The sequence below is a fragment of the Rhea americana genome, unplaced genomic scaffold (genome assembly GCF_003343005.1).
Source record: "Rhea americana isolate MKP2758 unplaced genomic scaffold, rheAme1 scaffold_2, whole genome shotgun sequence".
NCBI lineage: Eukaryota > Metazoa > Chordata > Aves > Rheiformes > Rheidae > Rhea > Rhea americana.
In genome coordinates this window covers 5,049,149-5,076,888 of record NW_028186149.1, presented here as the reverse complement: position 1 = coordinate 5,076,888, position 27,740 = coordinate 5,049,149, and the positions used below count along the sequence as shown (strand labels likewise).

Here is a 27,740-nt window from a genome sequence, read left to right as displayed (position 1 = left end):
TCGCGCGTGGAGCCCCGCGCTGATCGCGCGTGGAGCCCCGCGCTGCGGCGGCCCCGAGCAGCGGGCGGCCCCCCGCGCGCCCTAGCGCGGCTTGCCCCGGGGCTTGTCGCTTCGCGCTCGCAGGATTCTGCAATAATCAAAATCTTACTGCATCCACTGCAGGAAAAAAATGTTGCAGCTCCTAAAAAGGAGGGGGGAGTATAATTTGATAAATTTACTACAGTACGGTAGTTTGTTTCAACGTTTGTTGCATATGGTTTTGGCTTTCTTCTGTTATTAAAAATAACAGATTAAATAGGAAGAGGGAGGTGCTGATCTCTCTCTCTCTCTTTTTTTTGACTGATGTTTTCCTCCCATGGGCCTACATATGAGCTTTTCCCCTATGAGTAAACTTTTTGCAAAACTTTTGTTCAAGGTTAATTAAACTATGGATCTTTACATTCATTAAGGATGATCTGTATCAGATTTTTGAATCACGAAAGATACTGGGAGAGGGGTTAGGAGAATGAGCAAAATTGCCTGGTCTCTATTTCATTTCCTTTGGTATAAATGCCAGCTGTCTTTCAAATATGAAATTATTTTTCTTTCATGTCTACTCCTAAGCTAAAACAGTCTGTTTGAAGTTTTATGTGAAGATATATATAAGACTTAAGTAAAATTAACTATACAGTACCCCTGGAGCAAAGGGAATAAAACTTGCATGGAGTTTTGATTTTATTCTTTCTCGAGCACAGATCGCTCTATTACAACATTTCTCTTTGTTCTTGTAGCAGGAGAGAAGGCTTTGATCTTATTAAGTATTTCCAGGCATATAGTGGATGGAAGTGCTGGTACTGTAGGGGAGCATGGCTTGAAAATTGATAGCATGTGCCTGTTATGGGTCAGAGGTGACCTTTATGAGCTTGAAGAGTTAGTAAATAGATGACAAATCATATGATGCTCCTATATCATGTTGCCTGAGGTTTTATTTAAATTTTTATTGTCTCACTAGCTTTTAGCATTTTCTCTCCCAGGAATTTTGCAACTTCAAATAAATTATTGATTAATCTAAATAAAYAGAAGCAGGATATGTGATTTGGGCAGTCTGATTTTTATATTACTGTTTTTTAAGCACATCTTAGTATGTGTGTCAAATCTTTGTATAAATCTTTCCCTACTTAGAAAACAGTACCTACCCTGATATTGATGTGTCTTACTTTTAGTTGTACTGCGTGATCGATTAGGAGTTAATGGTATCTGCTTCATTGTTTAAGCTTTTTTTGTGTGTGTTTTATTTGAATTGCTGTATTAGATTTTGGATATCAACATCCCTTGATATCCACTGATGTACATAAAATCTGACTTATTTACAAGCAAAACAAGTGGGAAATGACATATAGAAAATGCAGTGTTTCAAACTTTTTATCTGATGTTACATTCTTTTCAAATGTTAATTTTGTAAGGTGGAATATAGCTTAATATTAAACTAAAACCCAAGATTCTAAGCACCCTAATAGAGGGTTTCATGTGCATTGACACATAAATTAAAAGTTTTAAAAGTCCTTTTTTTTTTAATCTGTTAGAGATCTAATTTATGTAACAATTGGTAAGTTTTAGATTTTAGAAGAGACATATGAAAGTGAAAGCTATTTTTTCTTGCAAAGCCCTTACCAAGAAGTAAAATTCTACCATTATATGCATTAGGTATTATAAAATGCATATATTTCAAGAAATCCTTCCCAATTTAAAAAGAAAAGATCTTAATCCCTTATGGAAAGAATATAAGGTGCTTACACTGATCCAGAAAATTCAGTCTTTTTTTTTTTTTTTTTTTTGCTTCACTTGTTGATATGCACAAAATTATTTTCTTAATTTTTCAAAGGCCTACAAGAGGGAAGTTTAATTCATGTAGTTGACAAATTTTGAAAAGTACAGAAAAAAAATTTTAAAGTTGTACCTTTAATTTCTACAAAACTAGGCTATAGACACAAAATCAAAACTTTCAACTCATGTTAAAAAAAATACTGAACAGATGTTTGAGGAAAAATAATAGCTCACATTTTTGAGGGGAAAATAATAGCACATGACRCTTTTTAACAGTTCAAAGATCATTCATTTTTTTAAACTGGTAAATAATTAAGCAAATGTCATCATTCAGTGTTGTGCGTTTTGTTTAAATTTTATAGTAATCAAGGGCACCAAAATAATATTTAAGTAGGAAGCTTTCTTTTCCTTGTTTGTGCATAAAGGATAAAAGTTAAAGAATAAGCGARTTTTCTGCTTTCTCAGCTCATTAGAGCATTTAAAAATAAATTGTTTATTTTCTAAATGTATTTTTGAAGAGATCTTACAGTCCTACCATAGCATTATTTTAAAATTGATCCCAATGAGTAATGTCAGTTATCCCTTCCAAAATCAAATCATTTTAAGAAACAGTATTGATTATATTTTTAATTACCTATGACTGTTGTTTCATATGAGAACAGACTAGTGAGTGTATTACACAGTATTGCATTCTGTGCATAGCATGGGTTAATTTGATACACTGATCTACATGYAATTGTGTTTTATTAATGAATAAATATTATGTTTTCTCAGCCTAGGCAAAGATTTCATTGAGCACTTTACTCAATGGAGTTATTGTATGTATCATAGTAAGTTGCCACAAAAACTGTTAAGGAAGGGAGTACAAAATTCACAAGAGGTGCACTTTTGAAAATATTTAAAGTTTAGTGCTTTCTGTTTTGTAAGCTAGCTTACATGGAAATGGTTGGAGAAATGTGGTTTCTTGAGAGTTTTTAGAGCATAGAAGACCACTTAATGTGTGTGTGTACGCCTGTCTATGCATACACGTGTATGTGGGTGTATTTTTAGTAGATGCAATGTGGCCTGTTTTGCAGTCATCATTCTTTGAGTTATAACATTGAGATGCATATTTAATAACACTGTATAATGCTTAGGTGACATGACAGTACACTTTTTTTTGTAGCTGTTATGCAATAAATAACATACCAAGTCTTTTAACATCAATATGAAATGTTTCCAGTTTGTAAGTTTTAGAGTAACCAGGTGCTAACAAGAGTGATTCAATTCTGCTTTTATTAGTATCGGACTAGTTAGCATACAGGGAGAAAAGTACAATTAAACGTGTTCTGTACCATATGCTGCCCACAGCAACTTAGACAAGGTCAAAGCTAACATTTGTAAGTCGGGACAAATACAAGATCATCTGGAGAATCTCTAGGGGTACGCTGCTGCGGACGTTGAACAAGGAGCTGCTGTAAAACCTGGTCAGCGAGATTTTCTTCTGCTCTGCGCTGTCCTCGCCTTTCCCCTCCCCGCTCCCCCAAAACGCGCCACGAGTTGGGATGCGTCAGCCCAGAGCGTTTTCTGAGCGCCGCTGCCAGCGTGGGTGAGCGGTCCCCSGGGCCGCGGCGCGGCCAGCGATGGCATCAGGTGCCACGCGGGATGGGGCCGCGTTTCCCTAAACGAGAGCGCTGAAGAGCAGYGTGCAGCCGTCTGTGCAGCGTGTTTGCTTTTGTAAGTGTTGCGTGTTGTAAGTTTGCGTGTTGAAGTCCGTCTGTAAAAACGTAGCAGCTGAGTTGCAGAAACTGAGAGTATTGGTGAGTTCAGAGAAAAGATAAACAAAAGCTAAAGACTGCCTCATATCTACTACTGCAGTCAGTATTGGTGATAGGCATTCCTATCACAGCCGTAATAATTTTCTGATAAATGGTGAGCAGGTCGGGAAACAGGCAGATTAGTTTAACTTATCCTCATTTTTTGTTTTCTTACAATTTCTGAATTTTAACAGGAATTTCTAAAGACTCAGCTGTATGTGTTAATTAGCGACAGTGTAGTTTGAATCTGAAAAGTGGGAGGAAGAGAGCTTACTTAGCAAATATATTAGAAAAAGATTCTGCAGACATATGCAAGTATTTATTTCTGGTGATGTTCCTTCTGCCCCACCTTCTTGTCCCTCCCTTCTCTGCCCCACACTACAGTAAAAAAAAGAAAAAAAAAAAAAAAAAAAGACAGACCAGACAGACATGTTTCTGTATACTGCATTTGGATTTTCAGCAAGTTGGCCTATCACTTTTTAATGAGACCTTAAGGTGGTGGCTTACTGCTTGCTTATTAGGTATCATTACAGTAGGATTCTGCATTTCAAAAATACTCAGATAGGTGTGTATAGCATGCCTAAACCGCATAAACGTTTATTTAAGGTGGTATTCAGTCTAGCTACTTCAAGGAATTTGAATTTTATACCATCCCTAAAAATTATGGGCGGATTTGCAGATGAGACTGTTCTGTGCTCTCTGAGGAGTGTTTTATTTTCCTTCTGGGCTGTGAGAAGAGGATTTAAACATGTGAACCTCACACCTGGTACTGGAAACAGAAAGCAGAATTTAGGACATGATATGCTGGATCTTGTTTATTATGGTGTTCTTCAGTTTATTGTCTTGCTTAAATGTTAGCTAACCAAAAATGGATTTTTTTGGCAACTTCTGCCTCTACTTTAAAGCGAAGAGTGGAAAACTGTAGCTAGCATTCTACATTCCTGTAGCTCATGCTTTCAGCAGAAGTATAATAAACACGAAAATAGTGTTTCCTTTTCCCAGAGCTGCCTTTCAGCAGAATTAGTTTTTGCCACAAAACCTGCAGATAATACACTGTAAAATTTTGCCACATGTACAAATCATTCATCAGCGTGCACTTGCTCAGTACATGACTGATGCAGCTGGAATGTAGATAGGCCAGTTAGCAGAGTCTGCAAGCTGCAGAATTGGTTATCCATTTCTGCTGGTTTCAGAATATTGTCTGTCTGCAGCTGCATGCTAATATTTTCCTGAACTTCCAAGAATTGTTAATAACTAGACTTAAATGAGTAGCACAATTCCTAATTTCATAAACAGCATGAATGATGGGAGACTTTAACTTGAGACAGCATGAGCTCATCTGAAGTAAATTTTGATTGCTTCATTCCTACTTTTTAGTGTGCCCTTAACATTAATATTAAACATTGGTAAATATTTAAAAATTTGAAACAGATTAAGGGAAAATTGCCTGAGAAAAAGTATGCCAATTGGAGGACTACAAGTGCTATATAAAGTTTACTTGTAACAGAGCAAAATTTGGTAAACTCAGATCTTCAGAGTAATGTTCGTGCTATTGGCACCTATAAAGTAAAAGCACATTGCATAATCCTTTGATACATTTTAGATTTGTTAAGTCTTTAAATGATTAGCTTTTATGATAGTGTTCGTTAAATATGTTGAGGATAACTGCAGGTTTGAGAACTAGATGTGTATGTTCTGTTTAAACCTGATCTAGCAGGGATGATGTCCTTTCAGTCTTACCTTCTGGAAGTCAATTTCAACTTCCAAAAAATATATATGTATTTCTTGGCTATCAAGCCATCATCCTGCCTTTCCGACTGGAGAAACGGGAAACAGCTCAGGCTGAGAAAGAGGCAGAAATGGATCTCCGCCTTCATGTCCTTTGCAGCTCATTTGTCCACTTCCCTCTGCTGAGGCCATCTAGCCTTCAGAAATATTAACGGCTGGAGGATTAGTGTATGTTCTAGCACAGCTCCAAAAAAGAGTCAAGTCCTCCACTTGATCAGTCTTTCAAAAAGCTGTATTTGGCATGTGTTTTTCTGGAGGGAATTTCCCATTCATAGTCGCAGAGCGGTGTGCCCAGCAGTGTGGAGACCCATCCTGTGCCTGGGGTGTAGCGTGTGGAAGGGGGTCGGGAGATGGGCTCCTCTCCAACCTGTTGAAGAGAACTGTCTTCCAAGGAGACTTTTTAGATGTGGTGAACTTCCAGCAATGTTCCTTATCTTAACAGAAGCATCAGCCAGGAAAAAATGGTTTGCCCCATGGATGTCAATGTTATCAGTTTAACAGCTAAAAGAGGACGTCTTGAGCAGCCACATCGTATTTATAAGTGCTCAGCTGTGGCAAAGCAGAACACCTCCAACTTGAGCCCAGGTTCCCTCGCACCGTAGCCACTCTGCGGGCCTCCCGTGGCCAGCAGCCGAGGCGGCTCCGCTCGGCTGGGCCCGGGTCCTCGTGTGCACAGCACTTCGGGAGGGAATGAACCCGCCAGCCTAACGCAGCTCTTCCTAACTACAGAATATCATTCCTCTGTTGTCAACTTTTTGATTTTAAAAATTTGTATTTTGCATCTTGTGGACCTTAGTTTAATCTTAGCAAATTTTCTTCTCTGCTTTTGAATTTTGTTTGTAGTAACACAACTTTAAAATTATGATTAGGTCATTAACCAGAAAAAAACCTGGCGCTCATCTGCAGGTGATCAGATGACATCAGAGGCCTGGTTTTAATTTGTGGGTAGTTCTGATTGTAACTAAAAGAGACTTGCTCCTTTTGTGGAATTGGCTGGCTGTTTCCCCACATCTGGAGTTAATGAAGTCTTTGAGACCACATCAGTTGTGTTTTGCCGCAAGAACTCTTTGATCTAAAAAATCTAGACTGGCACAAGTGCAGCTTCATAACATTGCAGCTATGTTTTTGCAAGCTATAGTTAAGGTACCAAAACAAGTAGAAACTATATGAAGTTATGCGTCTGTGCTACAACTTTCATGTAGCTGTTTAGAAGGGCCTCTTTAACATTGATATAGTTCATAACATTTTTATTATGTTAATGGCTTGTACATGTGTATCTGTAAAGGGTATATTTATAGAAGTTGTGTTTTTTTAATTTAATTTCACTTTTGAGATGCTATTTAATCACTTTTTATAAATCATCAAATTATATAAAATGTTGAAATTTCAGTTTGTATTTACAAGTTTTATTGATAATGTTACAGTTTAAAAGAAGTATAATTTGTCACTGTACGTTATTCCACATTAATCAATGTGAATCTTTATGTCAATGCTGAATGTCATAAAGCTTTGTTTCCACTGCTGTCCTGTGACAGTGATAGATTAACCGTCAGCTCTAGCATATGCTGTGTTATTCTGCACAACAGAGAACATGTAAATTAAGTCCAGTTTTGTCTAATATGTTTGTAGTCTTATGACTATGAGTATTTACAAATTGACAGACTGACATTTCTGTTAAAGTTTGTCTGAGGCACGGAATATACATGCATTCCTCCTATGTAGTAAATACATATGTACTGTTAACTTTGCTTATAACATATTGTCATTCTGTCACTCAGATTTGGTAAGCATCTTTATTTTAAGTGTATTCCAGAAATTTAAAATTTCCAAGAAAAATATTGGACAAAAGCCACCCCCAAAATGGTCTTTTGCTTCTAAATTAACACTTCTTCCCTTTGTTTTGATGCAAAAATCAAACGTAAAACCAAACATATAATTAAAGATCCTGTTTTTTCCACCTGACTGCTCTTTTATCAGGTGTCTTTTTACCTGCCACTTTCACCAGTTAGCTGCCGCTGGCAAATACGCCCCAGCTTAATTCCTGTGTCCTCGTAGGGACTCCCCGGCGAGCRGGAGGGAGCGGCAGGCCAGCCCCTCGGGGAGCGCCGGGGCACCCTCGGCCCTGGCCGCGCTCGCCCTTCTGGCAGGGCAGCGGCTGTCTGGTTGGCTTGTCCCTTCCCTCCACTCGGAAACAGCATGCTGTGAAGGAAAGGGAGGGACTTAAACGTTGTAGGTCTAGACTTATGCCTATATTTGCATAGGAATGGATAAAAATATTCACTTCAGAATTACGCAGTRTGGAGGTTGCACTGTATAAGCTTTCAAGTTTAAAACTTTAAAAAATGTGTTTATCTGAAACACTAAGTATGTAAAAGTAAGGTGAACAATACAAAAATAAAATAAAAATACCACATTTTTTGCTTYGTAGCAAATGGATGCTTTGCTTTAAATGTTCTAGTTTGGTGGGTTTTGTGTGTTCTTTGCGGCTGTATTTGTTAATTTGCTTTTTTTTTAATTGATATCAAGTATGCTAATCATGTTGCAGTATTTAGTATATTGTCTGAAAGTACTCCTATAAGGAAATACCATCTTTTAGAGTGACTGCAGTTAAAAATATGTAATCATTATCTTTATTTGGCCTCCTGTGTAGTTCAAGGTGTTGAGAAAACTGGTTGTTTACAAGTTCAGAATGCTCATTCCAAAAAATTTAATTAAAAATGAGTATTGCACTGATAAAAATGGATGATGCTGATTTTCTTTAGGCCAGCATAAAAAAAAAATTCTGGCCTAGAGACTGCAGTTTTAAAATTTTTCCACAGGCCGTGTGCTTACGTTACATACATTTTGGATGAGTTTACAAAGGCACATGAGTTCCTGAATGGATGATACAGTAGTTGCATTAAAATCCTCCCACTTGCCATTGGATGTGCTTTTCCTTTCTGATTGTGGGGATGCCAGCTAATTAAATATTCAAACAGGCATGTAGTTGTTTTAAAATAAAATTTGGGGGGGGGCAGCTGTTTTATCTTTTTTTTTCTTTTATCTTGAGCAACAAGTCTGTGCGAGTTCTGCGCTTAGAAAGCAAAATCAGCATTCAGGCATTTATCAGGCCACCTGGGGGTGTTGGCACACCAGGAAGCGTGGTGCTAGGATCGTTCTCCTGTGGTTCCCCTGTACTGCAGCAACTTGCTAAAGAGCAAATAAAACAAGGGCAACAAATGCTGCAGCTTGCTCTACTGTTCTTTATTTTTATTTGGTTCTCTGTGCCTGTATGCTGTTTGTTGGATTTCTTGGCTCATGACACCCAGATRTTGCTAAAAACGTGCTTTTGCTGGTCTCCAATCTTTAGGTGTATGCACCATCCCCAAGTTCTGATGATTTCAACAGAGAATCTCCAAGTTACCCATCTCCTAAACCACCAAGCAGTATGTTTGCTAGCACTTTCTTTATGCAAGGTAGGTAAAATGAATTTTAAATATAGATATATGTAGCTTGTCCTTTCAGCAGGAATCTTAAGATTAGCCACTGCTACCCTGAATGAATGGCTGAACTGCGGCTAAACATGTTGTGCTACATCTTGTGGCTGAGTTTTATATACTTTTAAAACAGTTAGATGAAGGGAGCTGTCTGTTGATTTAAAGTTTTCCGTGTGACATTAATTGCTGACTGAAATTTAAGAGGATTATACACCAGGCCAGATGGACAGAATCCCTCATTCTTTGATTTGTAGGGGCTGCAGAGCAGCACACCGCAGTGAGAGAGAAAAATGAGGTGAGGGCTTCTCGACTGCTCAGGAATTCGGCTGTACAGTATCAGCTAACAGGCAAAGTTCTCRAATGCCTGTATGTCCGGCATGCCAAAAAGGGAGGGGGTTGAACTGAACAAACCTAGAGCAGAACTCATTTCCTCAGCTTCAGGTCATCAAAGTAGCTCGTACTGTAGTCTGGTGAAGCTCTGAGTATGTTGGGGGTCTAGTCCCTGAGCATGGGAACGTACAGAGCGCCTCAGTTTGGGCTGCTAAAGGAAAACTATATGGAAACACATGGGTTTAAGGCTTATGTARTATAGTCATTTCAGTTATTTAAATCTGCTTATGAAATGTTTTTTATGGTACTAAGGTATTTTAAACTATAAATTGCTTATTTTAGGTTAATAGATGTTTTGCACTATGTGTTTATGGTGAGCTTTGCTTAACCAAGCATCTGTCCTCTCCATCCCCTTTTTATTATTTCTTTTACTCTGGAATTTTTATCAACTCTCTTGATATAAATCTGGCTCTACTGAAAGTCTGTGTAATTAGCAGAAGTACTTGGTATTTTCTCAGCTGTGGTTGGATTGTATTTCAGCTATAAAGCCTCTGGTGGGTTTTTGGGAGGAGGGTTGGAGAAGGAAGGRTTGGTGGAGTTTTTTGTTTATTATATAAATACAGCAAGTGTGGTAGCAAAAAAAGAGACAATATAAACGATTCAGTATTTCACTATTGATGTTTGTCTGAGTAGCTAAATTGTGTTTTCTTATAAAATAGTTTTCTAGAGGAAAGGAGAACTCAGTGGTTTCACATAAAATGTATTTTTCTTTTCTTTTTTTTAAAAAAAAAAAAAAAAAAAAAAAAGATGGGACCCACAGCTCTTCTGACCTCTGGAGTTCATCCAACGGCATGAGCCAGCCCGGTTACGGAGGAATGCTGGGGGGCTCGTCTTCCCACATGTCCCAGTCCGGCAGCTACGGCAGCCTGCCCACGCATGACCGCTTGGTGAGTTACCCAGCCCCAGTTACAGTGCTTGGGCTCCTACGTGCAGGTTTTACCTACCAGAGTTAATTCCTTGTTTGTTGCTCACCAATATCAATCAAAAACTCTGTTGTTGGAACTCGCAATCAATACAATCACAGTGTATTAGATTTATGTCCTTTTATTTATGTCTACTGTGTAAAAAAATTGTGTGGCTGTGTAGTTAGGTGGTCCATTTAAAGGGATGAGTTACTTAATGATGGATAAACAGCTGGGTCTTGTATATAAGATATCTTAAAATATCAGTGTCTATTTGGAGGCTACTAAATTGTCTTATGTTTGTTTCTTTTCTTTCTAGAGTTATCCCCCACATTCAGTCTCGCCTACAGATATAAATGCCAGTCTTCCTCCAATGTCTAGCTTTCATCGTGGCAGTACCAGCAGTTCACCTTATGTAGCTGCCTCACACACTCCACCTGTCAATGGATCAGATAATATTCTGGGTAAAAAGTTCATCATGTCTTTTTTATTATTTTTTTATTACAGATAATTTTACAAGGGAAGGAAATCAGGGCTGTACTGTGCACAGAATTAATACTATTTAATTTATGGGATGCTTGTATCAGGAATATCAAACCACTATGACACTTCTGTCCTCAGTGTGGCTGAGGTGTAGCAAATTGGTTTGCAATCAACTTAAGTCTTACTGATCTATTTGCTTTCATGGCCAAGTCTGTGCTTAAGAAACTGTATTCATTTAACCTAACAGTGATTATCCTTCCATAGCTGAGTATATGTACAAATTGATTATGGTGGTTATGGTATTACAGTTTTCAGAGTTGCTGCTGTATCACTGAGATACTGTGCAGGAGAAAAGCAGGAAGAATGTTTCTTTGGGCTTTAGGGAGCTTGATAAACTGTATCGTAAATTCTTCCCTTAACTGATTTAAAGATTAGTGACTAGCCAGTGTGGTGGCTAGTTTAGGCTCTTCAGTGCCTACCTAGAAAGCACAAAATGTAGGATGATGATCTGTTTCTTGTGCATCTTTGATAAGTATGGAATGTCTTGATCTCTTTTCTTCCCTCTTGACCAGCTTGGGAACTGGCAGCAGAAATGAAATGCCAGCCTCCTGTATTCAAAGTTTTATTTTATTTTTTTCTTTTCCTTAAGATTTTAGATGTAATGGTGTACTACATCATCTCTTAAGATACAACTGTAGAAATTAAATGGCTGTAGATATCCCTTTTCAATTTGATATGACTTGTACTTAGCTTCATTTTCAGTAAGCAGAATTCAGTTGGAGTGACTGTATTGACTTTGATTTCAGAACATGTTTTAGAGTTGGATCTTTAAACAGAGCTCAGTTAATGAATCTACATGTGAAATTCAAGGCTGGAAAATCCAAGTCTGCTACAAACATCAGATGAGCATTGCATCATTTGGATTTCTAGTGTGAATGTCCCACATACATTAAAAAGTTGTTGACACCAGAAGTTGATTGGTGCAGAAATAAGCTTTATTTCCAGAGGATCTATCTCCTACAGTGAAGCCCATATTTCAGGGGATTCAGGTCTTTTCTGTGTCACCAGTTAGTTGGGCTTTAGACCTCCACTTGGTTTAATGGTGTTTGCAGTGAAAGAGCACACAAGGTTGCTGGCATATGACTAAGTGAAGAGTTATGGCAGGAGTGACAGAAACCTTGATGTATAAAGAGCCTTTCAGGGATTTTCTAAAGTGAAGATGAGAGCACAGCACAGAATTAGAGGAGAGGAGCAAGGAAACACACAAGGAGCTCTTGCATCTTCAGTGAGTTCAGCTTCTAGCATTAATGAAATGTGCAAGCACTTTAATGTTAACTTACACTTTAGGAGTCAGGTGTAATAATAAAAGTTTCTTAGTATTTTGGGTTCTGTTTTACATGTCATTGAAATTAATCTGTGATACTACATATAGTAATTTGTCATCCTAATTACCTTAACATGTTGATCCTCAACTTGTCTTGGTGATACTTGGTTTGATTTTTTTAAGAGGGGAAGCACCTAAATTTAAATCCAGTTGTTTTAATTTTTAAATATATATAATGAAGATTGATTCTATTGACATTGACACCCTTAGTATAGTCTATTTTAAAAATGGTTTCTCACTGTATGTAATGAATACAATAATAAAAGTAGAGTAAAACTTCAGCTTTAAAAATAAGTGTTGGTTTACTTTCCACATCATAGGAAACAGAGGAAATGGTGCTGGAAGCTCACAGACAGGTGATGCACTTGGAAAGGCGTTGGCATCTGTAAGTAGTAATTAGAATATATAGATCTTAAACTTATTGATCATTGCTTCMGTTATTTATGTTTTCGTTCACTTTCTAGTATCAAATCAGTAGTTTTGGGTATGAAGAACTATGATGCAATGCTATATGCTAGACAAATGTCCATAAACAGGCAGATGAGATACGATGCTTTTATTTGTAGGAGACTGGTTCAGACCTCCTTTTCCACGTGATCAGAAAATTCAGGGTGAATATAGTTTAGAAAGCTGCATATACAAAGTAAAATTCACAAAAACTTCTGTGTTTGGTCTAATCATAAAACAAATCTTTCAGGTTTTTTTCCTATACAGTTCTAGTTAAAGTCAAATATTTTTAACATTACTCTCAGAGCAGATCCTGCCTCAAGGTTTAAAATATTTTCTCAGTGGCCTTGTAAAATGGAGAAATTTTGAATGCTGTGTTGTACAGCTGTAATTCATGGAACAGATTTTAAAAGGCTGTATATGCATGAAGTTTAAACCTTAACTCTCATTGGAATATGCAGGTAATGCAAAACATTGCAAGTATTTTCATTCTGTTAAAATTACTTAAAGCTCTGTTTACATATTGCACAGACGCAACAATTATGTTGGCATTAATAAGAAGAGCTTTTTATAAAACAGTAATTAATACAGATTATTTTGAAACAGTTATATTCTGTATCTGGCTCAATTCTCACTATAGTAGAAATCCCAGAGTTACAGGTGGTGGCTGGTGAAGCACTTCAGATTTCCTGTGCTTAGCAAATAAGGGACTCCTTTCTGACTGAAAGATAGAAACGGGTACTTCGCACCCCCRGAAGAGCACCCTGGTTGCATTCTGCTTCTCGGCCCTCAGACCGCTGCATGCGAATGTGCATTTTCCTGCAGCTCCTGTTACTCCTGCTTCCCTCAAAGGGTYGCGCGTTAAAAGATCACCAGGGCTGATAATGTCGGGAGACTCCTGTGACGTCCATAGTGGGTAGGAGAACGGTGACCTATGAGCTCTGAGGAGAAAAATGTTGTCCCTGCTGCCTTTTGGGATCCAGCAAGTAGATAATTCAGAGTACAGAGGGCAGTTAATGCTCTCTTCTTTTTTCTGTTTAAGGTCTGCCAGAAAAGAAACGGGATCATTTTGACTCTCAGAAGTAGCCCTGCTTACATACTTCAGGCTGTTCATTACGGGTGTGTTAGGATGTCTGTTCTGCAGGCTGAGCAGAATTTGTTTGACATGTTGGCTGGTGAGACCTCTGCCGCTCTGAGGTTTTCCATTACTCTCTTTTGTTTTTTTAATTATTCTGTTGTCCTTTTTCTATTTGCAAGATCCTCAGGTATTTATGTCTGTGCTGAGAAAACCAGACTGATGTTTTGAGGGAAAAACTAAATATATTGCGAGTGGAAGTCGGGGCAGAAATGTTTAATGTAACTGGTGGGTGGGCTTTGGTCGTCAAGGCAACGCGGCTGTGTCATCCGCCGGGGCTGCCTGGCAGGAGCAGGCAGGTCAGTCCATAAATCACTGCTGTCAGAGCCGAGGGTGATGCTTTCCATCTGCTCGAGCGGTGCGTGCCGCGGGTGCGCGCTTCCCCTCCCTCCTGCGTCCGTCTGCTCCCCCGCCCGCAGACAGACGGACGGAGCGAGCACCCTTCCCGTGGCTGCTCCCTACCGTAGGGGGAACGGAGGTGCTGTGTCCTGCAGGTGCAGGTAGTGCATATGAATTTCAAATATTGAAATTGCGTATGAATGTTTGAACAAAAACTTAGTTAAATGCTCTTTTTTTAAGTGCCTTTTTGTTAGTGCTTTAGACACTACTACTGCTAAGAGCAATTTCTAGTTCTAAAATAATGTTGATGCACATCTTACAATAGGCCTTTCATGTGCGAAACATCAGAGGATACGACATTTGTTCTTCAGTTTAGGTATTAAAGACCGTACAGAATAGTATGTGATTAAACATGTAAGGCCAGATAATACATTTGCAAAGGTTCTTTTATTTTAGGTTTAAGCCTGGATAATTGTGGTCTTAATCTCAGGGTAGGCAAGAAAGAGAATTGTACATGAAAGTATTTACACAAAGTTCCCAAAGCCCTGTGGATTATGCATTAGTTTGGATAATGAACTAGTATAGACCGAAAGAAAAGAAAATCTGGGTATTCGTGCCATTTCTAATGTGTTTCCCTGAACATTTGCCAAACAATAACCCTTTAAGATTGTGCCCATGGAGGGTTGTATGGCAGGAGAAACATCTGGTTTATTTCATTGCCTAATGCCAAATCAAAACACTTGGTCTTTAATTTAGAGGAGATCAAACAGGAGGACTGTTTAACTTTGTTGATTATATCAGCCCTCTTTGTGATAACTTATGTTTTGATTCCTACCTCCGCGCCGGGGTAGCGGCCTTTGTGTGCTCCCGGCGGCTAAATAGCCGCTGGTCCCCTAACAAAAGAAAAGAAAATGTAGGGAAGTTGACTTCTAAAAGTAATTCATGAATTAAGTTTTTTTGTTGCTTTAGACTCAATAAGATTAACATAACAAAGGCTGACTGAAATGTACACTGCAGTGTTTAAAAAATCGGGCGAGCAGCTCCGCGGTTTGGCTCGGGGGCTCTCGCTTGCGCCGCCTTTGTCCCGGCGCCTTTTCATCGGGCGCTGGCGTGTCGGCCCCCGCCGCGGCCGCCCGAGGGAGGGGGCCGCCCGGTCGCCGCAGCGGGGTAACGTGTCGGCCCCCGCCGCGGCCGCCCGAGGGAGGGGGCCGCCCGGTCGCCGCAGCGGGGTAACGTGTCGGCCCCCGCCGCGGCCGCCCGAGGGAGGGGGCCGCCCGAGGGAGGGGGCCGCCTGGTCGCTGCAGCTCGGGCCACCTGGTCGCTGCAGCGGGGCGGCGTGTCGGCCCCCGCTGCAGCGGCCCGAGGGAGGGGGCCGCCTGGTCGCTGCAGCGGGGTGGCGTGTCGGCCCCCGCCGCGGCCGCCCGAGGGAGGGGGCCGCCTGGTCGCTGCAGCGGGCAAAGGAGCCCTGTCGCCGCTTAAGCCCGGCAGAAGGTGTCAGGGTTGTTCATCACTGGTCATTTAACGGCGCAGCAGCCGGGCGCTGCGTGCGGAATGAAGCCTGACGCCGTATTTTATTCGTGGCTTTCTCCTCGTGGAGGTTTTTCCGCTTATGAAGCGTAGCAAAGTAAAACTGGCATGTAGAGTGATGGAAAACTCGAGGTGGCTCATCCTGGCACGCTTTTGTTCTTCAGTGTCGTAGCTGTCCCCGAATCGTATAGAGATGTTCAGAGTGGCCTGACCAAGGCTTTGCACTTTGAGTTGTATTTGAGCTGATGTGCAATGCRTTAATTCCTGCAATGTCCTGGAAATCCTTTGGACTTTATGTATATAATTTTTCCTAGCACRTATGAAAACGATGCGGTGTTTTCGTTAGAGAGGTGACGGCGTTTTCTAATGCAGAAGTGTGTTAGGCCAGGAAGGAGCATGTGCTCTAACAGATCCTGGTTTTGTCAGTTCAAAAAATGCAATATGTAACTTAACCAAGTTCCAGTCTATCGTCAGCTGAACGTTGAAATGTCAGATTGTCTGTGTGAAGAGACATCAGCCACACTGCCAGTGAGGATTTTTTTTTTTTTTTTTTAACTACCATCTGATGACTAACAAATCCTGGTCTCTGCTCAAGTAAAACAGGTTTGAACTGATGACCTATAAAAATATGTTCTAAATTCACAGTCAGCTGCTAAACCTAATTCCCTTTCCAAAATGAATTTTCTAATAATCTTGAAATTCTAAKTTTTAATTAAAATTTTAAGCATTGTTTTCTAATTTTATCTCAACTTCTCTGTTAYATTAAAGAATAGCAAGGGATAATTTACTGCAAGTGGAGGTTTAAAGAATAGACTAGTATCTTATGGGAGTAATTGAGATACATATGTATATACATGCATATATACGTGTATAAAAAGAGAAAAAATTGTATTTGCTGTAATATGTAGTAACAGCAACAAAATATCATATGGGTTTAATATGCTAGGTACAAACAAACTGGAGCTGAATATTTTCTCCATATTTTCCTTTGTGAAAGATTAATTTTTAAAAGGTAACCAACTTGTGTTTACTTTGATACAATCTTTTACCTCTTTGAAGATGAGGTGGTCCTTATTCCTCTGCATTTTGCTGTTTTTTTTTTTTTTTTGTTACAATTATCTGTGTACTGTTAACTCTTAACATACACAGTTCCTGTTGATAAAAAGGCTATAATTTCTACTGTACAGGTAAGATCAATTATACTTGTGTCACTATGCTTATTTTGACAACTATTTGAAAATGAAAGTTCTCTGGACATTTTTAGAACCTTACATATAATAAAATTGGACTGTGATTGATGGGCCAAATTATTTTTATCAGTCCAGTGTTAAGCATGAAGAGGAATCCAAATAGCTGCTTTTTTTTTTTTTTTAAACTGGATATTGTGACATGTATTGATATACAAACTTTTTTTTTTGTCTGTTATTAGATTTATTCTCCTGATCATACCAGCAGTAGCTTTCCATCAAATCCATCAACACCAGTTGGATCACCATCACCTCTAACAGGTAGAAATTAGCTGTTTGTGAATAACTTGTTTACTGTTTTGAAAACATCTTCTTTGCAATAACAGTGAAATTGGTAGTAACTTCCTTGCATGTTTTCTTATATATTTTGTTTATTTTTCTGTTGCAATAAATCCAAACTTATCCAAATTCTCAAGTGTTTTGTTATGASCATTCATTTAAGTTTTAGCAACTGGTTCTGAAAATTGGCTTATTAAAATAATATTTGAAAACCTTGAGTAATGATACCTTGTCCCAGCAATTATGAATATTTTTACTGATCTGTAGCACTGGAGAAAAACAGYGCACGTACGTAAAAGCTGAGCAGCTTTCAGTGGCAAACACAGCAGATGTGTGTGCCCCCTAATGAAAATACAGTAGCATGCGAGACCCTTCGATTTTATAACAGGAGAGCTTTTCATTCATGGCTTTCATGAATGCTTTCATTCTATGGGAGAAGAATTTCTGGCATTTTTCAAAGTAAGTGCCGCGTGCTGCAGCCACCTCTGTCACCTGCGCTTTGTGCGCTGGCGGCGCGAGCGCGGTCGGGAGCATTCCAGCGTGGAGATGAACCGGGGGCAGCTGCCTCCAGCTCCTAGCGCCAGCGCAGCTTGCGCAGACACCGTGGCCTCAGCTGTCTAGTAAAAGTTGAACAGCTGTTCTCCATATAGAGAGCACTGTGAAAGCTCCATTGACTTAAATTTGTTGTTTAACAAAGAACTAGAATTACAAGTAAGATGATGTAACTTTAACCCTGTTCTTTCCTATAGTGCAATTTGTTGAATTATTTAAGGTTCATACCACGGTTTTCCCACTCTTTGCAGTTGAATGTATCCCTGCAGACTCCTGGCTGCTGGTTAATTTTTTGCAAGAGCTTTTTTTCTCCCCCTCCCCCCCTTTTTTTTAAATGAAATTAGCTCATAGTGAAGGACAGAGAATGAGCTTAGCAGAATGCCTGTGTGATCTGGATGAATAAATTAATGAAGTTATTGCATGTAAAGTAGCATCATATGCATATGTATGTATATAATGTCACTCAGAAAGCTTGCATTGTTTAGACTTCTCTGATGTTTAATGGAGACTTCTGATTTTCTGTGGACTTCAATGGATTAATGATTGTCTGACGTGGCATACCTGAACAGCTGCTTTGGGCATTTTTTTTCTGGAACCGAAAAATCCATATTGAATTGAGTAATGAGGGGATTACTGGATTTTTTGATTTAGTGATTAGCTGATGAAAAATGTCTTGTATATCCTTGTTCTATTAAAAAGGCAGGTCAAACTAGAAAGTTGTTATTCTTTTCTTTTTAACATCAAAACAAATATTGAAAAGAGCTGTATGGGTGGAGAAAAGAAGTGACTTTTCAAAGTATTTAAAGATCCCAATTGGAACTCCCTGATTAGATGTCACACCTAACTTTCTGCATGTGAAAGAGCTACCTAATTTGTGTTTTTAGAATACAAATTTGAGGTCTTCAGAATGTATATTTTCCCCACGCCTGCCTGTTGCAACCTCTGTCAGATGTAAAACTCTCCACAATTTGTACTTTGATTTGCATTTCTTATTTGGGATTCTGGTGGCAGATACTAGCAAGTAATACAGAAATCCTGCTCAGGCACAAATTTAGCATCTGTTGTACAATTACACTCCTCCTCCCCACCCCCTTTAATTCCAGTGATACAGAATGTATCAAGCCTTTGGTAAATTGCTCCAGTAGTTAATTACCTTCATTTATGAATCTGGACTTTTATCTTTATTCCCAGATGAGTCACTAAGAACACAGCGAAGCACAATGTAAAGTAATTACTACTRTATTTATTGCTATTTATACTCCTGGTATCCATTTTTTTGTCCTGACCCCCCAAAATTATTATAGATAAAACAAATGTTTTATGTATACTAAAATAATATATTTTGGAGCGTTTTAGCCTTCATCTTGATTGTCCTCTTTTGTAATCAGCTCTTTGTTTATCTATCAGTCTTATTATTTTAGTTTTGACTAAGTCTTTGACTTACCTATCCTTTAGTTATAATTTAGAGTAGGAGCACCCTGCTTCCCATTTAAAGCACTGAGAGATTKTAGCTCCATGAGACATTTAAGTGTAGAAGTTTACATTTGAATATTTGGCCTTTTCATTCCTGGGTACGTAAGGGCTAACAATACTATTTTTGTTGTTTTAAGCAAAAAACGTTGGAAACAACGTGATGTAAGCCTGGATGAAAACCCCCACGTATCGTGGAGCAGTAGTGTGCGTCTCATCTTTCCTACCCTCATTTAATTTCTAATTGTACATAAACACGTCCAAAGCTGAAGGTCTTGCGTGGTTTCAACGATCCGYGTGCGTACGTGAAGCTCGGGTGCAGGTTTGAGCGGCCGAAGCCGTGGCGTGTTAGGGAGGGCCTCGCGGGTCCTGCGGGGCCGGCGCAGCCCCCTGCGCGGGCAGCGAGGGGGTTAGGGCCGGGGAGGCGCTGCGAGGAGGCGCAGCGCTGCAGCGGTTACTAGCGCTGACCCCTGTGAAGCCGAGCACTTGCCTGGCTTATTTGTTTTTTCATGCTGCTCTGTTGGTGCTGCGCTAAAAGCTGCAGTTGTTAATTGTGGGGCTCGCGGTGCCAGGATGCTTTCGAACATAATTGGTGGATTTCATGCCCCGGCTTCCAGGAGGGGGAGTGGGAGGAGGAAGGCAGGAAATCAGTGCCATCTGGCAACCTGCGCAGGCATGGAAACACAATACGCCGCCCCTAATGAAGCGCGCTAGCATTGCTAGAGGTATGATTAAAAACTGCAGGTTGCAGTTGAGTTGTTTGAGGGAGAGGAGAATGAGTTTTTTTTTTTTCTTTCCTCTCCTTGTGAGAAATACTGCTCAAATAATTTTGCTCTGGGCTTACTTTAAGGAAGTAGTACTTTTTCCATTAAAACAGGTCATCAAAACTTGGTGCGTGGGCTTCAAGTCACTTCTAAATAAAGGATTGGGGTTTTTTTCATAATAGTTTGCCTTTCTGCTTAATATTCAGCTGATGCTGTGTTGTAGGAAGTAGCATGCTCGGTCCTTATAGTTGTAAGTGCTCATTAAAACCATAACTTTGGTCTTGTCTCTAGAAGCGGAGTTTTGGCCAGATAAAAATTTGAACACTCAGCTGAGCCAAAATAATCTGAAATTGTTTCATTAATGCTTTGCAAAAATAAGTTGGACGCTAAGCATTATTCCCAAGTTTGGGAGTGATAGTAATGCAGAAGGGACTATAGATCCAAGACCCAAAGTATCTGTGTGAAAATTTGTAATTATAACCTTATTCACTGATGCCTTTATATTTTAAAAGAGAATTCCAGCACAGTTATGGCAGCTCTGGGCTTTTAAGAAATTGGAGATGGCTATTTTTTTTAATTAGAAAGGAAATATTTGGGTATTTTAATAGGTATGCAAGCTGTACTCTTTTAAATMAAACTCTTTCTTTAAAAGGTAACTACTTGCAGCTCTCTGAACAAAGGATCTGTAATGTTATTAAACCTTTTCCCAGTTTTCCAGACATACAGCTCTGGCTGTTACTGAAAGAACAAGCCCACAGGCTCTTCCTTTAATGAGCTACTTTGGATTGTATGTCCATAATTTATTAATGTAATTGCTTTATTATTACATTTGTATGGCTGAAAGGAAGCTGTCTCTAATGGACATAGAATTTCATGTAGTATCTTCATAAAAGATGCATTATTAGTTGGTGAGAAAAATACATGTTATACTACTTCAGACTTTGCTCTAAAAGTACTGCTTTATTAGTTGCTATATTTCACGTCTAATTATTTCTAAATTTTACATGGTAATTAGGTATATTTGGTAGGTCAGATTAGAATGGTTATATATCTGAATTGGTAGTGTATAAGTAATACGGATATAATTGCTGATTTGTTGCATAGTCAATATTTCTTTAGCTGAAATGAGATCTGTTCCAATTTACCTTCAATATACCTGATATAACAAAAGGAAATAACTTAGTTTGTTTACTCTTCTAAACTTCACATGCATTATAATCTAGAATTTTTTTTCTATAATTGAAATTTAAAAAATGCAGAGTAAGGCTAGACAAGATAAGGAAAGCTTTTAGATCTGGTTTTAAGCTTTGCTATTTAATAGAGAGATGTCACATAAAAATGTTTTTCCAATTATCCTTAGTTTTATGGTTTTTTAAAAATCCATAATTTGCTGTGTATTTTCATGCTATTAAAGAAATACCTGTATATACTGAATATAATATCAAAAAAAGGATTCATCAATGTTTTTATCATGACACTTAACAAAAGGCGATTCAGATATGGTGTATTTAGTCTACTGTTACTTTCTAATGTTGAAGTAGTTTGAAGATGTCACTGCTTTGACATAATGATGTGACTGAGCTAGAGGTGCCAGAATAATTTGTCCCTCAATAAGGTGGAATGAAGGAATTTGTCCCCCTTTGCAAACGCATATGTTATCTTACCGTTGTGCAGGATATGTTGGTGTTAATTATGTTTTTTTAAAAAAATYGCATTTGTGCTTCGCACTTACGCCACGTAGATCCGTGAGTTAACCTAGACGATTTTGACAGGTGCCAGCCAGTGGTCTAGGAGCGGAGGACAAGCCCCCTCGTCTCCAAACTATGAAAACTCTCTACACTCCTTGGTAAGAACTGCTGAAAGCAACATACTACTTTTATTTAAGGGCTGAAGGCTTGTTTTTGTGTAAATCCTGCATATCATTAAAGGAAACAGTAGGATAGCATTACAAATGAATTCTTTGCTAACAAATGGCCTGTTCAGTTGAACAATATCAGACGTGCAGGGTGTGTCTTTCACCATCTGTTCCCTGGGCATCAAGCTTCTACGCTAAGGACAGCTGGTGCTAAAGCGCTGTTAGGAGATTTTGGTACCTTTTCACAAATCCATAGCTAATTCTAATCTAAAGTTCAGTCTGGAGAAAAGATAAAGACTTCATGCCTTTGCATTTGCTTGTCCTTCCCCTTCTCTCCCTGACATGGTAATCTCTTGGGCCTGTTGCCATTACATTATCATTAAAGTATTACTATATTTTATTTGTCATTATTGTGTTTATTACTGGGAGATGTTCATTTATAAATAAAAACTATTTTAGAGAAAATTATAYATGAAATAATCTATTATTGGAAGCTTTCTGAATTTGAAGATGCTGCGGAGAATTTAAGTTGCTGACTTCTTTCATAAATTTCTGCTACAGCATTGGGAAGGAAAGGGGAAAATTTTGAGGGAACACCAAGAAAGTTTTTGATTACCTGTTAATATTTCTAGTTTCTACACACATTTCTATTTTTTTCCTGACTAATAGGAATAAGTTTAAGCTAAATCAAGTTTCGTTTCTTCACAATTTTTGCAATAAATTATGATTGATATGTACATCTTAGGATTCTAACAACACTGCAGTGTTAAATATTAGCCTTTTCTTATCTTAATATAATCAGATTTCTGTTGCATTAACTTGACTAACAAATTATTGCTGACATGCACATCAGCTGTTTCCTCACCTCTTTTTTGGATTAATCTTAACCTGTGCTTTGCTTCCTGTTCTGTCTTGACTTTGCCAGAAAAATCGAGTTGAACAGCAACTTCACGAGCATTTGCAAGATGCAATGTCCTTCTTAAAGGATGTCTGTGAGGTACTATTTCTCTTTAGATGGTGCCTTTTTGTGTTTCAATTAATGCTTCCTTTGGATTCCCCATTAAAAGCTTTTAAGTAGTGTAGTATATGACCCATCTTTTTACCAACATTCTGCTAGTTCAGTTTCTAGAGAGATGCGATGTGAGAATCAGTTTTGCTTTGGTTTTTTTGTCTTTTTTTTTAAAGAAAAACGAATCTAAGGCATAGAGACTTGTTTTATGTTAATATGTAGAACTTGKTTTTTTTTTCTGAAATACCTGTTTATAGATCGATATTTAGAAAATGGTAACTTAAAGTTTTGTCCAGTCTTTTTGTAATGCAGGTTCTCAAAAAGCCACTGCCTCTCTTAATTGTTACCAACGTGGTGAGGCTGATTTTATGATCATTCTTTCTCATCCTATATTAGATAGTTTATTTTTGTAGTACATCTTTTTTTTTTCTTGTTCATGCTATGTAATAGAAGCTAAGTAACATTAACCTTTATAATAAGCTTCACTTTAAAAGCTGCCACCTATTTGTGGAATGAGTGCTATCTCAAGCAAAATCTCGAGATATCTTTTCTTTTTCCTGTTTGTTTGTAGTGCTGGTAGGTGCTTTCAAAGTCTTTTGATACTACGTTTCATCGTCTGTCTTTAATGTCTCCAAGGTAGACGCTGTTATGAGTCCGCAGCTTTATTCAGCGATGACTGTTAGTGTTCCTCTTAAATCCCAACAGCAGTCGCGAATGGAGGATCGCTTGGACAGACTGGACGATGCCATTCACGTTCTACGAAATCATGCCGTGGGGCCTTCGACGAGCCTATCGGGTGGCCATGGAGACATACATAGCTTACTGGGACCATCCCATAATGGGCCGATTGGAAGCCTGAACTCAAATTATGGAGCATCCAGCCTTGTAACAGCCAACAGACAAGCGTCAATGGTAATGATATTTTTAAACGTAGACATGCACAGTAACTGCAGCTGCTAACTTTGAATTGTAATAGAGCCTAGTAAGTTAAAACCAGACTGTAAGATTAATATTTATTAAGGCGAAACTACTAGAGGCTGCTGTGGAGGAGAAGATGGCAGACAACTTGCACCTGCTATGGGTTTCCAATTAGAGGGACTGTGGAGGGGGGTGGGCAGAAGTGAGGGGGAGGAGAAAGATGGGAAAACTTAGACTTTGGCCTGGTCAGTGGCCCATAAAATCCTGCTGTGACCATATGCAGAAAGCTGAAACTTTCTGCTGAGAGYATTTCAGCTTATACATGCATTTTTTCCAGATGTGTAATAATTGGCAGAACAGTTTTCTCCTTGAAATGGTGAATAGGGAGATTGAATGGGAAAAGCAGTCAAGAAGGACTGAATTTCAAGTGTTCTGGTCTGGAAAAGCTGTTTATTGTAAATTGGAACTAGTCTTCAATAGCAGATGCTGGCAGAGGACTGGGAGGAAGCTGTTGGAATGTGGAACCATAGTGTGTGCAGGCTCAAAATTTAAACTTTTTTTTCCAAATGAAAAGGAGTTTGAGCACAGCTGTAGTGTAAGTAACAATGAAGAGGAAACAACTTCTAGATTAATCCCCAAGAAGAGCAAAATAATTCAATCCATCTCTCTCAGTTTCTTTAAAAATGTGAACTGTTCTGAAAAAAAGGGAGTGAAGCCCTTCATAGAGCAGCAATATGTTAAAAGCATTATATAGTAAATGAATTCTGTTTGTAGTGTTTCTCATTCCCTTTTTCTTCCTTTTCATTCCCCTCTTCTCAAAAATACTTAAAGAGCTTTTTTAAGGCATGCTTATTTTAGCAGTGCCATGTGTTTGCATGTTTACAGCGTCATTTTAAAGACCAGTTACATGCTGTGAAATTTTCTGTTATAAAACAGATTCACAGCTGGGTACTGTGTGATCAAGGCAAAATTTCACCTATCATCAAAATAATTAGGTACCCCAATTGCTGAGGGGTTTGTATTCTATAAAACAGAATTAGTTCCAGGCTCTCCCATTCGCACGTCACACATCCATTTATATTAATTTCAGAACTGCTGTAGTAAACATCAAAAAGAGCCTGGGTAGTTTCTGTGAGCTGTGTGTATGTTTTGGGGGCTTGGAGACGGCGAGTTTCTAATGACATATCCAGCTTTAGGCTTCTCTGTAAGTTCACAGTGGCTTTTAGTAATGAAGGAAGTGAGGTATAAATACTTAAAACTATATTTTTTTTTAATGCTGCCTCCTATTTAATATTTAAAGAAGGCTGTTAAGGGGAAAGTTTTACAGTATTTCAAGGTAGACTGAAATTTAGTCTTACAAAAGAATACTACTTTTTTTTCATAATGTTAAGAGTGTGGGGTAAAGTGAGTGACTGAAATTGCAATGACAAAATTGTTTTCTGCCTGCCTTGTGGAACCTTCTGATACTGCTGCTAAGTCAGAGACAGTCAAATGTAGATAATGCAAAAATATACGTAAAAGCTCTGTGTTTCTCTTCTAGACTAAACTGAGATAAATGTGTTACCAACTCAGTTTGGCTTAAAATAGGTGACAGTGGAAAATGGCTCTCCAAAATGAATAAAGGTTCCTAGGTCTGCTGTAGTTTAATGTAGTTATGTGATTTAAATGTAATATAGACTTGATTTACCATATAATGATGGATCTGCAGTTCTGACTGAGGGATGCTTGCTATCTCTTAGGACTAAATGTAGATTAGGAAAACAAAAAAAAGGGGTTACTTTTTTACTTTTGTATTTCATTCTGGCTGCTCAAAACAAACTTTTGGATCAGTTTTGGCTTGAAAATAGAGAGAGTTAAGAATTTCTTGCCTGAACCCTAGTTTTGTTGCGTGGGAAGAGGTGGCTCCACTGGCAGGCGCCCTGTCACGGCCTTCCCCACCCCGGCGGCGGCCCGTGCCGTCGCTTACCGTTGTGAGAGCTGGACGAGGCTTGGGACGGAGGGGGCCCGGGGGGTCCGGGGGGCCCGYGGCGGGGCCAGCGCTTGGGCACGGCGCGCGATCGTCAGCTCCTTCGAAAAGATGCTGCTTTTGCGGTTTGCTTTTCTTGAACTTGTAAATGTAGAAGTACACAGAATTCAGCACAACCTGAATTTGTAAGAGCTATGCTTTCTTAGGAATTAAATAGCTCTTAATTTTAGAGGACCTCCCATAATTTTAAGGAAATGATGGATATTGGCTAGCATGATGAGAAAAGTCAACATTGATAAGGTTGTTTCCCTGTATTAGCTTCTGTTTTGGGTGTTGTAAGGGATTTTTGATCAAGAAATGTTCGTTGTAATTCAGCAATAAATGAAACTTCCTTGTCAGAGAATAAAAGATCTTTATACAAGACATTTTTGTTCTTTAGCAAAAATAAAAAAAAGAATAAATTAAATTTCCCTAGAAGATGATGATCTTGGCAGAAGGAGCTAGGAAATGAGTAATTTAACTCCTTTTTATGCAATTAGTGTAACCAGACATGGTTTTATTTTAACATTTGCTTAATTTTTGAGCCAGATTTATTTTAAAACTCTAGTTGACTTCATTTCCTGTTCAATCTGAGTGGTCATGTTTCCTTTTTAGCTAGGCTSTCCATTAGACTCACTTAAACAGAACTTTAATACCTCAAATTCATCAAATATTTGCTAAGTGGCCTTTGAAGTTGATTTGTATTTTATTTTGTGTATTGTTGAGAAGTTAAGAAGTTATACTCTTTTTGTTCCTCTTCAAGCTGCTTTTTATTTGTTGTAATACAGCGGGAAAAGAACAGCATGAATTGATTAAAAATAAATAAATAAAGGCCTGGAAACGCAGTTAAGGATGAAACTCAATCCTTCAGCTGCAGGTTTTTTTTTTTTTTTTTTTTTTTCCCCAGGTACAACAGGCATCTAAGACACCCGGCAAGCTGCTGCCCGGAGCCCCCGTGCCGGCTGCAGCAGGAAGCCGGGCGGGCAGGGTGCTGCTCCGCGCTCCAGCCCGGGGCTCCCTTCGGCAGCCCCCGGAGCGGCCTCGAGCGCCGGCTCCCGGCTCGTCCGTCTTAGCCAAGCCCGGCTATGGCCAAATTGGCCAGTGAGGATGGCCTGAAGAGCGTGCGCGGTTTTAAAATGTGCTTGGCTCAGTCCTAGAGCCAGCGCGAGTCAAGGACGCGGGGTTCGGGCCGGGGCGGTAAGCGGCGCGGGGGCAGCGGCGCGCCCTGCGTCTCCCCCTCGCAGCGCCGCGGCCGCGCGTGCGCCGCTTTGTCTAGTGTTTGTTCCACTGCCAAAAATACTCTTAACTGCGTTTCTGCTTTCAGATACCAAATCTTATCGCTTAAATCAGCTGAAATAAGCTTTGTGCCTTTCTTCTTACATTTGATTATGCAAATCTTTGTCCCTGTGGGTGCAAGGAAGTGCCCCTTATGCAAGTCTTCTGTGAAATGCATAAAAGTAAATGCAGCTCGCCTAGTGATTGCATCAACTTTGTAGTCTTACGTACTTTGAGAAAACCAGTAGTCCTGTATGATCTTCCTGGCTGAGATGGAACTTTTTTGGTTTGCTGTGGATCATAAACATGCATTAGACTGTCCTTGCGTAGCCCCCCGCATACACACACAGAGCAGTGAATGCRCAAGTGGCTTAAAGGCAGCTTTAACAAATGCAGTTTCTGTGCTGKTTGCTTCTCAGATTTTTCCAGAGCCGTTTTGGCTTTGCAACTGAAATTTTAGGTGTTTCTTCTATATGATATGAACCCAGCTTTGTGGTTTTTCATCCATTTTGTGAGCTCAGGGAGTGTTCAGGGTTTACCTGAAAGCAGTCACATAAATGAGGCTAAATTAGCTCATGAAAGAATAAAATAACTCAAAAGTTTGTTTGCTTATAAGATTAGATCCCTCAAGCCGTTATAAACGGAGGGTGGAGGTTGCAGCGGGCCGGCCCGGCGAGCGGCGGCGGCTCCCGCTCTGCCGGCCGGGGCGGCCCAGCGAGCGGCGGGGCGTCCTCGGGCTGGCCGCCGCTTCCCGAGGGGCTGACGGCCCCGCGAGGGTTAACCGCCCGCGGGCCGGGGGCGAGGGCTGCGCGGGACCTTGGCCGCAGCCAGGCAGCCCAGCGGAGCGGAGCGGGGCGTCCCGGGGCAGAGGTGCAGGGCGAGGGAGGAGCGGCAGC

General features: G+C 39.5%; 1 protein-coding gene across 6 annotated transcripts in view; it reads left to right on the top strand.

Annotated features, from left to right (window-relative positions):
- The window catches only part of TCF12 (transcription factor 12), a 180,098-nt gene that overhangs the window by 139,634 nt on the left and 12,724 nt on the right, over window positions 1-27,740 (top strand). For 3 of the 6 annotated variants that reach the window (XM_085303355.1, XM_085303354.1, XM_085303356.1), the window contains exons 8-15: window positions 8,737-8,842; window positions 10,001-10,140; window positions 10,475-10,619; window positions 12,343-12,407; window positions 16,900-16,978; window positions 21,555-21,628; window positions 22,563-22,634; window positions 23,352-23,558. In XM_085303355.1, coding sequence (XP_085159481.1) covers window positions 8,737-8,842; window positions 10,001-10,140; window positions 10,475-10,619; window positions 12,343-12,407; window positions 16,900-16,978; window positions 21,555-21,628; window positions 22,563-22,634; window positions 23,352-23,558 — 888 coding nt within the window. The remainder of the gene's footprint in view (window positions 1-8,736; window positions 8,843-10,000; window positions 10,141-10,474; window positions 10,620-12,342; window positions 12,408-16,899; window positions 16,979-21,554; window positions 21,629-22,562; window positions 22,635-23,351; window positions 23,559-27,740) is intronic. The other 3 variants (XM_085303359.1, XM_085303358.1, XM_085303357.1) reach the window with 1 other exon arrangement.